This window comes from Cyrtonyx montezumae, unplaced genomic scaffold (genome assembly GCF_038088225.1).
Source record: "Cyrtonyx montezumae isolate F1298 unplaced genomic scaffold, pur_monq_1.0 scaffold_10, whole genome shotgun sequence".
Lineage (NCBI taxonomy): Eukaryota > Metazoa > Chordata > Aves > Galliformes > Odontophoridae > Cyrtonyx > Cyrtonyx montezumae.
The window spans coordinates 48,891,014-48,909,375 of NW_027071826.1; the positions used below are offsets into that span (position 1 = coordinate 48,891,014).

Consider the following 18,362-nt stretch of genomic DNA (forward strand, 5'->3'; position numbering starts at 1 on the left):
TTTTTTAAACATTTTGTTATATGCTTTATTTCACACTGTTTATTACACACTATTTGTTTTGTACCTTATTGCTCAATTTTTTTTTGAAACTTATTTTTATTGCACTGTTTTCTTGCACAGAACATTTTTCTTGTTGTTTTCCTTGCACAGTTCAGTTTAATTCTCAGCATGTTTTTATTGCACACTATATTGCACTTTTTTTTTGCAGCCTGTATTGCATGCTCTTTTTTGCACACTATACTTTCATTGCATTTCCTTTTCTTGCACCCTACTTTTTTGCAAGGATGAACCTGAACAAGACATGTCTGGTTGTTTTACACACACTAACTGTGGGCTGCCAAAAGCCCCAAGTAAAAATACCTTCACCTCTTTTGGCTAAGACTGCAGCAGAAGGGAACCTCTGCTTGAAGCACCTGCTGTGTCCCAGGCATCCATCCTGCAGGCGTTCTCTGGCTCCTCATGCTGCCTGTGAGATGGCTCCCAGCACTGACCGTGTCGTGCCCAGTCTGTGCTGCTGCTGCGGTGGGAGTGGTGGTACTGTCATCAACGCTTGTTTCAATGCCTTCTGTCTTCCAGGCTCCAAGAATCCGCACCTGATCACACACTGGGGTCCGGCTGCCTTCACGGAAGCTGAACTGGAGCAAAGACAAAAGAGCTGGAAAGGGAAAAAAACCTCTTCTGAGTAATGACGATAGCTGACACACTGTTTGTGAACTGAAGTCCATATTTGTTCACTCTGCATTGCACAGAACAGCTTATTGCTCTTTTGAAGATGCCGCTTTACTCAGCAGGAGGGTCTTTCTACCGAGGAAATACTGTTTACCATGCAGAAGTCTCTACTAAGAGCTCAGTAACTGCACCACAATGTGCTGCCTGGCATTACTTGCTGTTTTCCTTCACCTTTGTGGATATGCTTTTCCTTTACGAAAGGCTTCTCTATTGACGATGTACAAACGTAGCTTGTGACGCAGTTGTTTCTATATTAGCCTGTAACAATCTGGCAGCATCACTCTCGTTTCCAAAAGCAAGGGAAGCAATTCCTATATACTGGTTCGGTTAGTACAATGTAAACCTGGTCTAAGTCAATCCTGTGGCCTCTGTCCAGAGCTTTACCTTTTCTTCCTTTCTGTCTCTTTTATTTTATTTTTTTTCTGTCTGGCTGTTACTCTTTACGTGGGGGTTACCGCTCAAGTGTGTTATTCCCTACCAGGAGTAGGCTGGCTTCATCCCTGGGTGTCTGCTTTCCCCGGCTCCTCTGATCTGCACATCTTCTGCAGGAATCCATGTATAAGCATTGGAAACAGGCTGGCACGTACAAAACACTGCTGTAGATCACTTAGGAAAAGCAGTCATGCAAGATTGATAAGAGGCTCCCTTTTGACTCACAGATCGTTTCACAGTGCACGAATGGAACTCGATGTCACAGAGATGAAATGCTTTTCTTCATTAGAGGCTAGATTAGAAAAATGTAGTGGAAGATTAAATGAAGTTTGTTTTTATATCCCATTAAAAAAAAAGTCAATGCTATAGAAAAAAATATTTTCTGTCACTCCATGTTAGCATTATACCAAGAACAAAGATTTTCCATAGAGTTCTCTGCTCTGCCTAGAAAAAAAACAGGGTTTTCTGTTTCTGCAGGGAAGGAACACGTGTGTGATGTTGCCCACGCAGGACCGAGGTCTAACTGAAGTCATATTTCTTGCAGAGTTACACAGGCATTCTGAGAACTAAGTCTTGCCTTGGGAAGAGCAGGTGCCCACCGCTGTGCCTTGTTAATCAGCTCTGACTTTTGCATGCACACCCAACACATTCGGCCATCTTTTAGCACGTGGTTTTTCATTCAGCTCAGTGTTAAACAGTACATTATTTTCAGTAAATGAGATGCAGACATTTAGATGGATAACCACTTCCTCTGTCCACAGCACTGTGCCTCTCAGCTCTCAGAAGAGCAGAAGCTGTACAAAAGCAATCTTCAGATTCTGAGCTCGATAGCAGTTTCAGTGCCTGTTAAGTAGGACTCACTCCAATACTGAAATCTTTGCAGACATTTACATACTACATTTATATTTTTATACTCATTGACATTGACCTATGAACCTATGACATCTTTAAGTGTTTTGGTCAACAGAATGCTGATTAAAATGGAAGGAAAATCCAGGATTGTCTTATTTGTATTTATAAAGCAGTAGTTTCTTAAGTTTGCTAACAAGGCAGTTTTATATTGATCTTGTTTACAGAAAAAAATGTGGAAAAAAGAAACCCCAAACTGTAATGGAAATACTAATGTATGCATCGTTGAACTTTGCTAGGTGAAAAGGAACAGTATTTATAACTGCCCAGCACTTCTCATGTGGGGAACAGAAGGTATACGCCTTCTGGGACTAAACTTGTTAATTTTTCTAACAGTCTTTGTTTTGGACAAATGTTTGTTTTTTTTTTTAGGAACACCAAATGACGCTTTCATATTTTTTACTGTTCTTTAGAGTTGGCTATTTAATAAATAAACTCATTACGTTTCAGAATGCAGAGCTGGCTTTTTGTATGGGTTTCTTTTTGGGTTGCGGGATTTCAGAAGATGGGTCAACGCCAGTAACTGCACTGTGACAATACTGCTCTCAGTTCACTTCCCATCTGGCTCTTAATAATAAGAAATAATAATTAAGAAACGCTCTTAACGGCCTGGTCAGTGGGAGTGGGATTGAAGCCATAACAAAGACTAACCTATTGTGCACTCGTTCTCCAGCTGTAACAGGCAGGTTTCCAGCAACTTGGATTACTTGAGTTGAACTTCCCAGCCACAAAGGCAAAGCCTACCTGAGGAAGCAAGGTTGTGCCAGAGCAGTCTCTGTACCCAGGGGAGCTGTGGAGGTGAGGTTGGGATGGGGAGATTTAAAAACAAAGCCAAATCAAAGAAGCATGCAAGTATTGCAGTTTCTTCGGGAACAGTCACCGCAGCATCTGTTTTTAAGTGAACTGAAAACGGCTGCTGTGAATTTTATCTTAATTGAACAAAGCGTTTTAGAGCAACATTTCTGAACAAACTGGTGTGTGGCCAGGACAAGGGGCACCCACAGAGTGTCCCAGCCACTTAGGACGAAGAGTAATCTACTGCTTGTAATGCAAAGGAAAAATAATAAGTACGTTAAAAAGTTACCTCTGATAGAAGGAACTCTTGCAACACTATGACTGTAATTCCCCTACCCACCCATCACTTAAGGACTTTCCAACACTTTGCCCGCACTAATCAAGGACCGCAGGGTTCCCCTCGCTGGCCAATCTCATATTTGGACTTCGGCTGCCATCTGGTGGTGGTTTGGACCTTAAGCAGCTCAGCTTCTGCGAACACTACTAACGGGGTTTTACTCACCGCAAGAGTTCCATCCGCTCTTGTGCTCAGCAGACATGTACAAGAGAAGACATGTACAACGAGGTACGAAGGATGAACAAACACTGTATTACTTCGATGCTATCATCGTTGTCAGCTACCATCTTTGACTTCATGAGCCAGTTTGATTCTTCTGTTGACTCAGCTCAGCATACACGATCCCAGAGGCAACCACAAGCCTAGGAAAACATGTTGTTACCATTAGCTCAAAGCCCTGAAACCAATCAACCTAATCAAAGAAGGTCAGGCTGGACAGTGCCCTGAGCACAGGATAGAGCTGTAGGTGTCCCCATTCAAGGGAGCAAGGTGGTTGGACTGGATGGCCTTTAATAGTCATTTCCAAACCAAGTGATTCACTGAATATTTAAATAAAAGAAATCCCACCATACTGAGGAAGGATAAGACATGCAGTCAGATGCATCAGCCAGCAAGATTTCAGCTGGAGCTGCTTCTCTAAACAAAGTACAGCCTGGGTCAAGGAGAAATGTGTTAGGAAGGTCGCTTGCCTGTAAATAAGGCCTTCCCATATGCCTTGTGCACATGCCCTAATTGTCCTTCATCCTCACCTTGTTCTCTCTCATCCTATGGAGCAGTGCTCAGTGACATGCAGGATAAAAATGCCCTGAGACCACAGGAGTGGGTTTGAGAGAAGGACATGCAACAGACCAGCTCACACCTCCTGTCCTTCCTCAATCAGGACACGGATTTGCTCGTTTAAATCTCAAGTGAAAAAGACCACAAACCCACCTGCTGTTTGGAAGGCCGGGGCTCCCACTTGGTATGGTGAGCAGACATCACACAGACACCATGTCTGAAGGGCTGCTACTACTGAGAATGTGACCACAAGGTGACAAGCTGCCTCAGCAGTTACAAAAACCATACAAAACAACAACAAAAAACAACCACAAACAGAAGGTTTATTATACCACGCAAATTCAGAGATTCTTCTGGCGTTTATGCTTGAAGTCTCACTGTGAACGTACTTGGCAATGCCAGAGAAGCAAAAATGCAGAAGAGCGTTACGTATCTCAAAAGACTTTGCCTTCTGAAAGAATGGCAGTGCCAGTGGTCGTTCTAGGGCTTGAAATGAGAAGACTTGGAATACAGTAGTTGCTTCTCACCTCCAAAAGATATTAAACTTGGAACAATAGGATATAAAACAAAACATTAAAAACATCCTGAAAAAAGCTGAAAGGGAAATGCAGCGATACGTACAAGCACAATCCTGGAAAGAGCCTGTGAGAACACTCTCTCGAGTTCTCATATTCATCCAGCACAGGTAAAATAAAAGAATGTGAGTAGATACTCACAGAGATAAAGCCCGTGACTGACATACACACTTAATGAAAAGAATAGGGCTGCTAGCAGTCACAGACATGCTAAAGCAGATTATAGGATCCCGGCCCACCACCTCAGACAAGTAAAGCCCAGATGGTTGCCGCCAGAGTATGGCACAGCTCAGGCAGATGTGTGGCCGAGATGACCCCAAGCCGCCGTGGCCCCGCAACCCCGCTCCTTACGTGCCTGCTGGTGGGCCCGGTCCTATCCAGTGTCACCAGGCACCCTTCTGGGAGCCACTGCCCCCCGTGCAGATCCGCGGTTCTCCCAGACCCAGCATGATTCAGCAGGAGCATCCCCACTCTCCCTCTATACACATGCAAAGCAGAGGCAGCAAGGCACAGATCACAAATGAATGGCTGCTGGTCTTGTAATACAGCTGTACGAGGTCCTGTTCCCTGGCACTTCCGCTACCTCTGCAGAGACCAAAGCCGTGCAGCACGAGCTGGAAGTCAGCTCTATCTCCACTTCCCTTCCTCACCCATCTCTGACCAGTCGCTCCCGCTGCCTTCCCTAGTCCAACTACGATCCGGCAGACAGCACAGCCGCTCAGCACTCTTCAAGTTTTCCATTCTTTCCTCACTTTTATCTCACCCCTCCTGATCAGCCCCAGCTCCCTACGTGCCGATGCAGACTGACACAGATTTTCCAAAGCCCCCGGCTAGTTCTGGGACCTGCACACGGGACAGGCCGGCCAGGCAGCTGCAGCAGCTTCCCCCCCGGAGATGGAGAAAACAATAAGAAATACCAAATCCGCCGCAGGAATGTGGGAAATACTGTGGCGGGGGGGGGGCCTGGTGAGTCCGGGTAGGATTTGCTGACGACTTGGCCGTCACCCAGAGGCTGCCACTCCGGCAGCCCCGGCGGCAGGCTGGGCTGGGGGGGGGACGCTTCGGGGGGCCCTGCCCCACCGCGGCCCCCGTCGGGCACTCGACGCCAGATGGCAGCCGGACACCGCCGCACAGGCATGCTGAAAACAGCTCCAGGAGCAAAGCGGCTCCTCTCGGGCTCCTAATTAATCACATCTGTGGATCCTGTTTTGAAAGGCAGATTCGCACAGATGCGGTGCCACGCGAGGTATTTGCAGCTGAGCTGGTAGCTCGCTTTGAGCCGCGTCACTTGCGTACGTGCAGCCGAACACTGCTAGGGCACGAGGAAAAACCTGTTTTCCATTGCAAGCCCACGGAACTGTGAACATAAAGCTCTTCTCAGGGTTCATGTGGCTTACCTTACCTTACCACATAATGGCAACCCAAGCGGGAAGCGGGGGGGCTGACCGACAAGGCAGCCATGGGCACTGAGCCTCACCCCCTGCACAGTCAGGTAACATTTTCCCTCAACAACTTACCAACTTTAGTCCAATTTTGAAATGTAGAGGAGGCTAAATTGGATCACACCACTTTAACTGCTCACGTCACTAACTCTCAAGCAGGGAGACCAGAGGTTTTTTCCTCCAGAAACCTTCTGTCGGCCCCAAATCCTTGTTTTTTCTTAGTTCAGACACCAAAAGAGGGAGGTTCAGCTTCCAAAAATAAATCAAAGACACCACGATGCCTGCAGGGTATTTGTTTCTCTGAAGGAACGCAGACCCGGTGGTTTAGTTTAAGAGAGACCAGGCTAACTCTCACATTTTCTACATTCCTCTTTTCCTGACATATCAAGATGGACAGGTTCGAACTGTTGTTTTAATGAAAACCTACTACTCTTGAGAGGGTTTCCTGTTTTAGAAAGATGATCTTTCAGAGCTACAAAATTCCAAGCCATCTGACTTGCTATCACCTTTGTCAGGTCCCTTAACCTCCTTACGCCTCAGCTGATGAAATGTGACGGATATCTATCTATTAAAAAAGCACGACGACTAAGTGGTGCCTGCAAACCACTGCTGTTCCTACAAAGAGACATAGCAGTTCCACAGTAAGTTAAAATTATGCCCACAAGGTGCAAATTGCAGATGGCCCTCAGGGGAAGGATGAGAGCAACTCCGCAGGATCAGAGCCTCCTGGCACCCCATCTGCCATCCGCTTGGGAAGCTTTCAGCTCCTCTGCCTGCACGCCTGATTCCTGGTGGCCCGAAAACCTCCCGTGAGCTCTCAGGTAACACCCACAAATTGAAGCAGCCTTTAGATTTCTAATTACCTAGAGCTAAATCACCACATAGCTAGCCCTAAAGCGTCACAAAAAAACATGGCAATAGTCATAAAGTCACTCTGCATCTGAGCCAAGACTTCTTTCATCATCTCTAATTGAGGCTGCCAACTCAATCCCAGGTACGTTCTCCCCTCCCCTGGGCGCTTGGAGTCCAAGAACATCCTGGCAAAACCAAACAGGACTGACCTTGACTCTCTGGACAGTTTTCTGAGCTTAAGCTTTACAGACCAGAGCAACAAGTTTTGCAGGTGGGTGCAAATACCTTGCTGAAGGCTAGAGTACTTGCGTTGAACTTGCAAGCGCATCAGGTGTCCCTGAATACATTTTTCAGTCTTGGAAACTGCCTGTCAGTTCCCACTTCAGTACATTCTGCAACCTGCAGTGTTATTCTTCACTGCTTTTTTCCCGTCTGCTAAAAGCAATTTCGGATTTTCCAACTGTTTAACAATTTAGAAACTCTGCTATGTAAAAACACTTTCTCGCGTTACAAAAGTTCATCAGAGTTGCAAAACGCATTGCAAAGGGGATGGAGTTAGTCCCCTCATCCATTGCTTGGGCTGTTCTGCTGGCAGAAAACGACCGCTGGCAGCACTGTAAGGCATGGAAAAGAAACTTATCACCCAGATACTGGAAACACAGTCGACGCCGCCTCAGCTGGGCAAGCAGGCACTGATTTCTCAGCCCAGTCTCTAGAGGTGCAGGTCTGCTGACGTCAAGGCTGTCCTTATTGCAGGGCTCACAACCATCGAAATGTTTTATTTGTGAGCTGTGGTCCAGCCTGCAGTGCAGAGCAGCTCCTCTAGTGCTTCTGATAGGGACAGCTGGGACACAAGAACATCGCGTGCCCTTTACACGTTCCCACTCACCTGCTCCAGCTGTGCAGCTGGATGTTTTAGGGAATCTCCGCAATACGCTCTTCGAGAAGCCAGTTCCCCTCCTGATCGACTCGGAAATCTTCCTGGAAGATTGCTGCTTCCTGTTTCAACTCCTCTTCTAAAGGCAGGTTTTCTTCCTCCTGTTGCAAATTAGTCTGTAATAATAATAAAAGGAGACAGCAAAGTTCAGGAAAGCGCTCATTAATTTGATGTGAAGAAGCTCATAGGTGCAACAGGACGGAACGCGCAGCGCTGAGGATTACGCCATCATTAGGAAAACAGGAAAGCCACTGATGATTTTCAAAACTAGACTCCCATCATTTCTGTCTGGCTATTGCAACCCAGGAGCCCGGAAAATTCCTGTTACGAGGGAACGTTTCCAGACAATTTTCTCCCCCACCCCATTGCACGCATTATCTCTCCTGTGTCTTTAGAAAACAAAGCATTACTCTCATCCCTTTACAGTTCAGGTGCATGAGGCACTTTATAAGCCATTCACGGAGCAGCGCTCAAGGGCAGAATAATTGTGTTTGTTGGTGGTTTCTTTCCTTTTTGCGGGCAGGGAGGAGAGAGAAACAGACATAACAACTTGCCAGAAGCCTTGGAGCAGAGCCAGTAGCTCTGCTGACCATCCTTGCAGCGGTGCATGCTGGCAGCAGGATAGCACCTCGCTGCCCAGGAGAGCTGCTTCCCTTCCCGGTGCAGAAGCACCGAGCTGCACACAGGCTTGTTTTCTGTTTCGACGTGCTGTGCAACGCTCAAAACACTCTCCAAAGGTCCCCAAGTTGCAGGATTAAAAAAACTCATTCTTCCTCCCGGCCCAGACCCTGAACGATGCACATGCTTAGTTCTGACCATGTGAGTAGCGACCCTGATCTCCATGAAGCAACCCAAACGCTCGATGTGGAAGCAAGGGAGAGCAGGACACGGGGTTCTTCGTCTGCTTGCTTTTCGTACCACGGGCACAGAGCCCACCCGGGACAGAGCTGTGCAGCACCACAGAGCTGAGCGACGTAGCTGCTTTTATTTCCATCACCTGCAGCCTTGCTGAAACATGCTACGACTTATCTGGGACATTACGCCCCAGATGGGTCAAAACAACAGGTCTTGCTGCAGACTGTCTACATTCAGCGGGATGATTTAGTTACTGCTTTCCTCCCACCCCGTCTTTTTCCTTATTCCCATTAGTGACATGCTGGCTGCAGAGAAAAGTTATTCATGCTCTAGCAATGTAATATTTACTCAAAACAATTTTTATTTGGCTTGGCTTCTTCCCAGTGCCATAAAGTGATAGCCAACCCCAAGTGCTTAGATAGACAACATGTGCATCTGAGTCATATTCATTATCCTAGTTATAAAAAGCACACAATCTTGTTGTTTGGTGCAATGGGATGGGACCGAAGGCATCAGCACGTCTTGAGCATAGCCTGTCTCTGGAATCTGCAGAAATTTGCCACGCTCCGAATTTAGAACTTGTGGGTGGAAGCTCAGGCAGGAGCCAACTTTTTATACCATTACATCACAGGAATTGAGGGCTTTGTGCCAAAGGATCCAAGGAAATTAATAAAGAGCAGAGTCCATCCAGCTGTTTGAATTTAGAGTCACGGCACAGAGGTAATTATTAATAAAAGTGGCTTCATTTGGAGCACGGTAATCTCAGTGCTTAAATTGAACATATCCCCTTCTTTACTGCAGCTTACTATTCTATTGAAGCTTGTAAAGATAACAGTTAGGAATTAACATCTGTAAGAGATAGGCCTAGCAAAGCTGAGATCATTGTAGATAGACGACACGCTTCAGCAACAGTTTTCCAGCCAAGTAATGCTGAGTGAGAGTATACATTTGCCAGGGGCATCACTGCTCTCCTGGCTGCATGAGGCAGCTGGAACGTGGCATGCATTTTTCCAGTTAAAACACACGTCTCAAATGGACAGCGATCAAAGTCGTATCCAGCTAATTTGAAGAGCAATTCAATTTGTTTGACCTCTGTGTGCTGGGGCAGCCAGCATAAGCTCAACCACTGCAGCCTCCTAGGAGCTGCTGGTAACGCAGCAGGGCCTGTTCCCGAGGGAGGGGTGAGCTGACCTCCAGCCCAGCTGGGAGACACGGAGCACACCTGCAGCCCCTGACCTGAAAGAGCACAGCCGTGGGTCAGGTCAGGACAGCACTGACGCTGGGAACGGGCCACCACTCATGTGCAGAGAGGCTGTACCTAGTGACTAGAGAGTACAGCTCTGCTAAATGCTGCTTACTGCACCTCAAAAGTACAGTGCACACAACAGGCACCTTTCCAGCTCCTGGCAGCACACGCCTTAGAGAAAGCAAAACCTGAATCTTCACATGGAACAGAGTTATTGCGTCCAGGCGCTGCAAACCTGCATGCCAGAGGCTCGACTCAGCAATGCCACCAAACATAGCCAGAAGAGGATAGCACCATCTCCAGAGAAAGAGCTCCTCTGACGTTTGCATCACAGAAATGATGGCACGCAGCTCCAGAGCTTGTGTTCTGCTCAAGGGTGCACAAGAGCTATGAGAAATTAAACATTTAGCTCCGGGCAACCTGGGAATCTCCCTATTTCTGTGCTACAGATAAATTGAGGCAGGAAGCAACTACACATTTCTTCACAAAAGAGTGAATTGAATACTGGTAGAGATACTCCTGCCCCTATAGAACACCACATGATGCCCGCAGTGGCACATACCCAACAGCCTTGCAGAACCACACCTCACCAGGAGCCACCACAGTAAAGACCTCTGCAGCTCCTGACACCCACTGCATGAACAGCCAGCATCCTTCTCTCCAGAGAAAGAAGATAGGGAAAAAAAAAAATGCTTTTTAGTCACAGTTGCCTTGATGAGAAGACAGTGTGGCACTGGGGAAAGGAAAAGGAAAGACAGAAGAAATCAGGTCCATTTTCTAATGGCAGTGTTTCCACTTGTAACACAAACACTTCCGTGCAGGGAGCGCGACTAGACTTGAGGCTGCTCTGGATTCAACAGGCTCCATTGCTAGATAAACTCCCTGAAAACAACGACACCAATCGTGTGTTCCTGCCAGGGAAACCACCAAGACACCCCAGATCCGATCGACGTTTCAAGGTGTAGATCTTTTCCTCAGTACGTGACTAATAATGCTCATCAGAACTTGAAACACTTCAAGGCTTTCAAACATTGCATAAAAGAGGAAAGGCTACTTACTTCCTACTTGGTTGTCCCAGTGTACGCTTAGTCTGAGGATTGAAGTTGCCATTTCACCTGGAGTCTCACGCTGTCACTTCACAGCTTTCCAGCTCTATCCTGCACTACAGAGAGTCTGCAACCACCTGCCACTGCCCCGCTGATGTCTGGATAGGAGATGGAAGAGGAAAAAAAGTAAGCTAAATAAGAAGCCTTAGTATCCCATCAAGCACCCCAGAAGCTGGGGAATAGCTGCCTGTCAGAGCCAGATATCGGTCATCCTCAGCTAGCATTTCAGATACTGCAGGACAGTGACCTCACTTCACTTGTGTGAAACAAGTCACTGTAACAAACAGGTGATTCTACAGAAAGATATAAAACACTTCAGCAGAACTGACTGCAGCTATAACCAGTGTCTAATCCACAGCTCATCTCCAATTCTCTGAAGAAGAATTATATAAATACTGAAGTCAGAAGAAATACCTCCCACCACATCTAGAGTCCTCAGAAATGCAGCAAGCACTTAAAAATCTGGAGACCTTGCCCATTCTTACAACTGGGCGAGAGTCAGATTTCCAAAACACTATTTACGCTGCACTGAAACTTCCTGCCCAGAATTGCCTTTGTTTCCAGCAGACAATTCTGTATTTCACTACTAGTTCTAGATGCAGCCAGCCACCATCCTATTTAAAAGTCATTCTCTTGGCCACCATCTTCCAACACAAATAACAGAAAATGTTCTTCATCAGATAACTTAGCCTCTGCAATCACAAAGATAAGATCGTGAAGACAACAATTAGAATAAGGACCCGTTTTTGCTTCCAGTACGTCTGTAGCATGTAAACCCAGCCCAAACTAGTAGCACAGAAATTAATGCAAACACATAAAAAGTAGAGAATAGCTTCACATCAAAATGGATCTGAGGCTCATTTCTCTCCAGGAGATTCTTAAAAGTCGAAACCCCTGAAATTAAAGAACCCTGTCAGTTCCTTGTTTCCCAGCAATTTCTTTAAAAGATGAGTCGTTCAGAAAGCATGGAAAGTATTAGAGTTATTGCTTTGATGTCTTTAATAGAAATTTGGGATGGATTTGAAAGAAATGAGTAGAGTGCCGTTATTTCCTTTTGGAATAGCATTCTGACACGACTGGTGCCATTACACAACTGAGCAGCCCGATGGCAGAGCACTCGCTAACCGCGAAGCAGGCCGAGGAACTCGCCCTCCTAATCAAGTTTATAGTTGGATGCTGATGTTCTCAGAAAATAAACACTCTTGTTTATTATAGCAGAATGAACAGAATGTACTACAAAGAATACGACTCACTTTTCCATAGGACGTCTGTCTATTCTCTGTTTTGAATAGTGAAATATTGTACCTCTGACTTGTGGTTTGTAGCGCTAAGTTTTAATGAGTCCATCTCAATGACCTGCAGCCCCGACACAAAAACCGATAGATTTGCCTTGTGAAAGTAAGCGTGCCTTTTGACAGGACACTCTGCACTAGGCTTTCCTCAACCAGCCCGAGAGGCTAGACTCTCTCACAGGTGGCTTTAGTCCTGCTCGCATTTTGGAAATGAAAATATGCAGTCAGCTTCAGCAAAACACTGGTTATTTTCCCTTGGGCAATAGGCTGTCCCTGCTGTGTCCAAAGCACCCATCCTCCTTTGTACAGTTTGTCTTTTGAACTGGTTTAAACCCACTCCTTTTTTGTAACAAAAGGGTTTATTTTAAAGCAGACTTCATGTAAGAGGCATTTAAAAAATGATCACATTTCTATTTCAAAACATTAAAAAAAAAAGCTGTCTATTATCTCACAGGAAACCCTGATTAAAGCTTTCTTGTGAAAAGTAGGTGTCCTTATAAGACTCTCCCAAAAGAAATTCAAATGAAGGGCAGAAGAGGAAAGGAGATTTTAAGTAAACAAGTAAGAAGAGCCAGAGAAAACAAGAGCAGCGAGCACAGTCTCAGGTGGCTGACTTGGCAGAGCAGGGCGTGAAGGAAGGAAGAGGCTGTGGGACAATGAACCACTGGCGTTTACAGTAGTCAAGGATTCTCCAGAGTTTGATTTTAACCACAAATTGCTTAACAATACTGTACATTCCCTTTCTTCTACTTCCAGCCCGTCACAGAGGCAAATCCCCCTTGAGCAGAGGGTGGCTGCAGGTGTGTGGGTGATGTTTGTTAGGGATGCTGCTGGTGGAGAGAGGAGGACGTGCAGAGGGGGCATTTCACAGCCTCTTCAAGTTACAGGAGTCGCAGTGAGAAAAGACAGCTCTCAAGTTGGGCCCTTGGCTGGTGAGTAACAAGACCGAGGGATCCCTCTAAGATGTAGTTGACAGGGCTAGTCACATCTAGAAAAAAAAACAAAAACAAAAAAACAATCTGAACTCTGTGGAAGCCTTCAATTGCCAGAAGAGGATGACGAGACGGGAGAAACGGTGCATTTGTCACTTTGCAGTGATGGATCCTGGAAAGCAGAGGATCCACCGGCAAAGAGCTGGATGTAAGCTGGCAGGACGGAGATCAACTTGTTGTGTGGCATTTTATTAAGCATCATTAGTTATTGATGAAAACACATTTGATTTGTGGTTGTATGGGAGATTAACCTTGGTAAAGACTCTGCAAGTTAAAAATACCATTTCAAGTGAAGAAATTAAATATTCCCCAAGTTAAAGATTGCTTAAGTTATAGCTCATCCCTATGGGAATTTTTAGCGTGGCTCTGAAAACGCACGGTTTCAGAATCACTTAAGTACCCTCGCGCAGCCTGAAATGTTAGCTGCAATAATGGAGAAACCAAACGACAGAAAAACAAGCCCTAAAACAGTTGTCATTAACATCAGGAAGGTTAGGGGGGAGTGGGGGGAGGAGGAGGTGTTATTCTGTGGTTTTTTGCGTTGTCATAAAAAGCGTAGAATGGATGAACAATGCTGCACGTGGCACCACTTTCCCGAGGGCTAACTGTACAGCAGCTCCTCCAAACTGCTGTACTTCACCATTGGTGCAGTTCATTGAAAAAAACCTTATACAGCTGGGAATTATAAAGCTCTGCAAAGCCCGTGATGCCGAGGACCTTCATGTGTAGGCACACCTACACTTCCAGTGCTTTGGAAGCTATCCTTCTCCAAAATACTTTCTATAGATGTTAAAGCGAGGACAAAACTGGCTGCAGTCCATTCTCTATAAGGGATTCTATCTTAAAGGGACATTCCCTCTCTTACATTCATATTTCTAACTCTTCACATGTTTCTTGTTTAAAAAAGACAAAACAAAACAAGCAACAACCCATCATTCATAACAACAACAACAACAAAACACCAAAAAACCCCCAAGCCAACAACCCTCGTGCCTATGTCAGTGTCTTAGCTGTATAAATTTAAACATTCCATTGTAAGCTAAGATTATCTCGCCTCTTGCCCACTGAGACATGTGGGTTTGGCTTTATGAGACTCCATAACTGGCCTGCTTGAACCCTGTCCAGTAAGTTTTCATCTAAATTGATTAGGACTTGGAACATATTTTCTTGGACAAATTGTGTTCTAATGAATAGAACACTCCCTCACAGCTGTCCTGCCAGTAAGCCAAGATTTTTTCTGTCTAGAAATCATCCCAAAGTGACCCTTAGATAAAGTTCAGAATCCATTTTCATTTTTTAATTAAGAAAAGGTTTGCTTAATTCCATTCCATACATTTCAGCGCTAGGCAGCTGACACATGATTCCTCCTAAATATGTTATGTTAAAGAATTCGGTTGTGATGTCAGATCTGCCACAGACAATGCATTTCTAAGCACGCTGTTTGTATTAACTGCAAAGCACGAAGATAGCTTCAGCAGGGGGAGAAGTCTCTATAGATGGCACACAGAACAAACTCAAGGTTGGCTTTATTCTCTGCACAGCAGATTTTAGTATTACGAACGATTCACACAGGCACAAGGGATTTCCACAAGGCCCTTCCCCAGGGACACGGCTTTCCTGTAGGCCTTCTCCCACTCAGTAACTAACGGCATAAACTTGCCCTCAAGTCCAAGCGTAGACTGGCTGGGAAATTCTTTCATTAATTAACAGTGGCCAAAAGAAGAGGCCATTTCCCCTCCTGTAAGGGGCCCCGGACACTTCTCTAATCCCAAGGCATGAGCTTTCCCCAGGCAGGACAAACACGGTCTTTCTTTTTAGCATTCTGCTCCACAGTTCTTCCCCAGATGCCCCAGCTTGAAACCTCATTAAGCAATTGCTTTATGATTAGCCCATCTGCAATTTTTCTTCTATGACCATTCCCATGGTACACAAGGAGGACTCAACTCCATCCAGAATACCCACTGGACATCCACGATTATATTGTTTTGCTTATCGTTTAACAAGAGCACTTCTAGGATCCGGAAGTACACTTCGAGACAAGCCGAGATCCTTCCTAGCCTGGCAAAACACAGATCTGACCCATGTACCCACGTGACAATAAGACACCTTCACAATGGGTTTGGGACTTCACTGACGCGAGGTACCCAGAAAATAAAGGCATTCATTTACAATAATTCAGAAGAAAAGGTCTATTAAGGGAACATGACTTATCAACTCCTTAAACATCACTTACAGTACTAATCAGACAGGAAACTAAGGCTAAGTTAATTCCACTCTAACCTTGAATGGAATTGGACTCATTCAACTGCTAACTGTACTTGCAGAGAAAATAAGCAAATCATGACAAATTGCTACACTACAAAAGTATGGTGGTATTGCTTGTGGAAAACAGGTTGCAAGGCAACAAGAATAAGGGCAAGTTTCCTCTGCTTTCAAAAGACAGACTGCATGCTCACCCTTGCGAGACACGCGGCGCTGCAGAAATGTGCCGGCAATCCCATCGAGAAAAATGACAGATGCTACAACTACTCTCCAATGCCTTCATGTAAGGCTGGTCCTACCAAATCAGAAAATTACTCATTGTGAATGATTAGACAAAAAAGGATCTCACCTAAGTTTATGCTATTCTCACAGCCAGTTCCAGATAGAAAAAAAACATGTGCCTCTTTTACTGCCCTTGCCATCTTTGCTTGTGGACTAAGAAAACTGACAGCCATTTCCTTGAGCTTGTGTTTCTTTTCTGCATGCTCTCAAACAGGCTCAGTGGAACCTAAACATAATGGCAGAGAATGAACAGAAGCAAGAATGCTGTCACTATTGTACTGTACCCTGCAGCCTGCTATTGTCAGAAAATGCGGTCATAATGGGCAAATTATACAAGGTTAAATCCTTCTGAAAGCATGCAAAGAAACTGTGACACAATCATGCTCAAAGTAGTTATCTTCATACATAATCACAGACTAAGCACCCAGTGGAGAGCAGCGAGCAAAGTTACGGGCCCAAGGCAAAACAATGACCAACTGCCAAGAAGCATCCTCATTAGTCTTTGTTAAAATTTGTATTTTTAAAGCCATTGTGAAGTTCAATTAAGTTTGTAACACAGAGATGAGAAAGCGGAAAAAAATGCGAAGACATAGGGAGGCAAAACATTAAAGCACTGGAAGATGCCACCTCCTCTGTGAAATGCTTACACTGTGAAAAAAAAAAAAGAGAAGAATGAACGAGTCATTTCAGGATATGTCTAGAATAAGAGATAAGACCAGAAGATTACAATCTTCTGGTAGTCTTCCACAAAATCTCTTTCTTTGCATTCTACGTGACGTGGTCTATTTCTGAGTGCAAATCAAAAGGGAATGGTGAACAGACAGGAAGACGAACAGCAGCTGAAGAAATGGGGATTTTAGGATGCTGTGCACTTCAAACACCCGAAAGCTTGGTTCATATATTCCCAGAAAACAGCAGCAAAATTCATAACATCGATCAAGCCTAACTCAGCACACAATGATTAACTCAAATCAAGGACACAAGCAGGATAAGCACCCAGAAAAAAGAAAGGGAGAGCAGAAGTGAAGTCAACCCATTGTAACCACCCATGTGCTATCAAGTCAATCATAGGCCTCACACATTTGTGCACTCTCAGCTTCCCCCTGTTTATCTGTTTTGCAGTGCTGGACGTGTGAGTCATTTTGCAAAACTATATAAAGCTTTTAAGGAGAGGCAGCCAAAAATGTTTAGAGGAAGACAGGCAACCTATTTCTTCAGCTGAAGAAGAGATTTCCAGCCAGAACCAAATATCCCATCCAGGTTAAGTCCCCTTTGCACCACTCCAGAAAGAAAAGAGGACTTCAAGCTGTCTTTGGTAGCAGCTGGGAATATCCCTTTTCTGGTGGGACCTGCAAGCAGCAACAGGCCAGGCAACGCTAGACTCTCACTACCTACTCTCTGTCGACAGTGGGTGCTCCTTGGCCATCAAGCCACAAGGACAACTGGCATTCGGTCCCCTGGAGAAAAGCCAGGCTGGCTGGAATTGCACAAATCACATCAGCATTTCCTGCCCTAACTTCACGTAAGGGCCATGGCAGAGAGACAGCTCTCGCCTCCTTACTTCGAGCTGTTTTGGTGGACTTCAAAACCAGAGAAAGAGGTGACAAGCTGGGGGGGGGGGAGGGGTTGGGGAGGTTGCCAGAATTCTTGCCTCTCATTCAGTAACCAGAGGACTCTGCCCTAGCTTGTGCTTTATTGCGCATGTGACCGCCCTCATCTCGCTGCATGACTCAAAGGCTGGCATGCCTAAGCTCCCCTGCTGCGTGGGCAGACAGGTATAAGACAAGTCTCTGACAGCAAGACCAGACATTTCATCACCTTTAACTCTAAAACACCCAGCAATTAATGTGCACCCATCTCATGGAAGTCATGCGGATTGCTATCACTCTGGAGCAGCCGTAGCGCTCAACATTTTACTCGCTTGCTGAATTTTCACTGCGCTCAAAAGACAGCTTTGTCTAGAGGTTTGGTCTCAAAAAGAAAGAAAAAAAAAAGCACTGAACATCAACTACAAGTGCACCCAGCATTTTGCAAGATCTTGTCAGGGAATGCAGATTTGTACCCTCTGCGGTTAAACTGAGGGACAGAAAGGTTACAGGAAAGGCATATTTGAACTCTCTGTAGCCAGTATATAGCACCGTAGGGAACGAGTCAAGATGTCAGAGCTAAGGAAGCAAAACAGAGAACCAAGAGAGACAGGGAGTGAAGTAGAAAGCTTAGAATTATGGATGCGAATTAATGAACCAGCAGCACTGGAAATGGGAACAAGCTGTCAGAACTTCATCTTTTACAAGGGACAAAGGAAAAAAAAATAAATTTCTGATGCTCTTGATGGAAACAGAGTTATGCAAGACTGATACTGTTCACACTGATTTAATTAAGGCTCTGTCAGCACTGTCAAGTTTAATTCGCCTGGTATTTCACATTTATAAAAGTCAGCTATAAAAACGTGCTCTGCACCAAAAAATCAGCATTCTATAAATGGTCCCAGTCCTAGAAGGGTCATCTTTTTGGCACAAGCAGGCTCTTGAGAGCATCCCAC

General features: G+C 45.3%; 1 protein-coding gene and 1 long non-coding RNA gene across 2 annotated transcripts in view; one reads left to right on the forward strand and one right to left on the reverse strand.

The window, feature by feature from the left end:
• Window positions 1-1,146, forward strand: part of SWAP70 (switching B cell complex subunit SWAP70) — a 41,094-nt gene extending 39,948 nt beyond the window's left edge. Inside the window, exon 12 of the mRNA XM_065755332.1 lies at window positions 577-1,146. Coding sequence (XP_065611404.1) covers window positions 577-686 — 110 coding nt within the window. The 3' untranslated portion in view covers window positions 687-1,146. The remainder of the gene's footprint in view (window positions 1-576) is intronic.
• On the reverse strand, window positions 577-7,896 carry LOC136060626 (uncharacterized). The gene is made up of 3 exons (XR_010623381.1): window positions 7,738-7,896; window positions 3,460-3,564; window positions 577-655 (listed from the first exon to the last, which is right to left on the reverse strand). It is a non-coding gene; the product is annotated as an uncharacterized LOC136060626 (long non-coding RNA).
• Window positions 7,897-18,362: the final 10,466 nt, after the last annotated feature.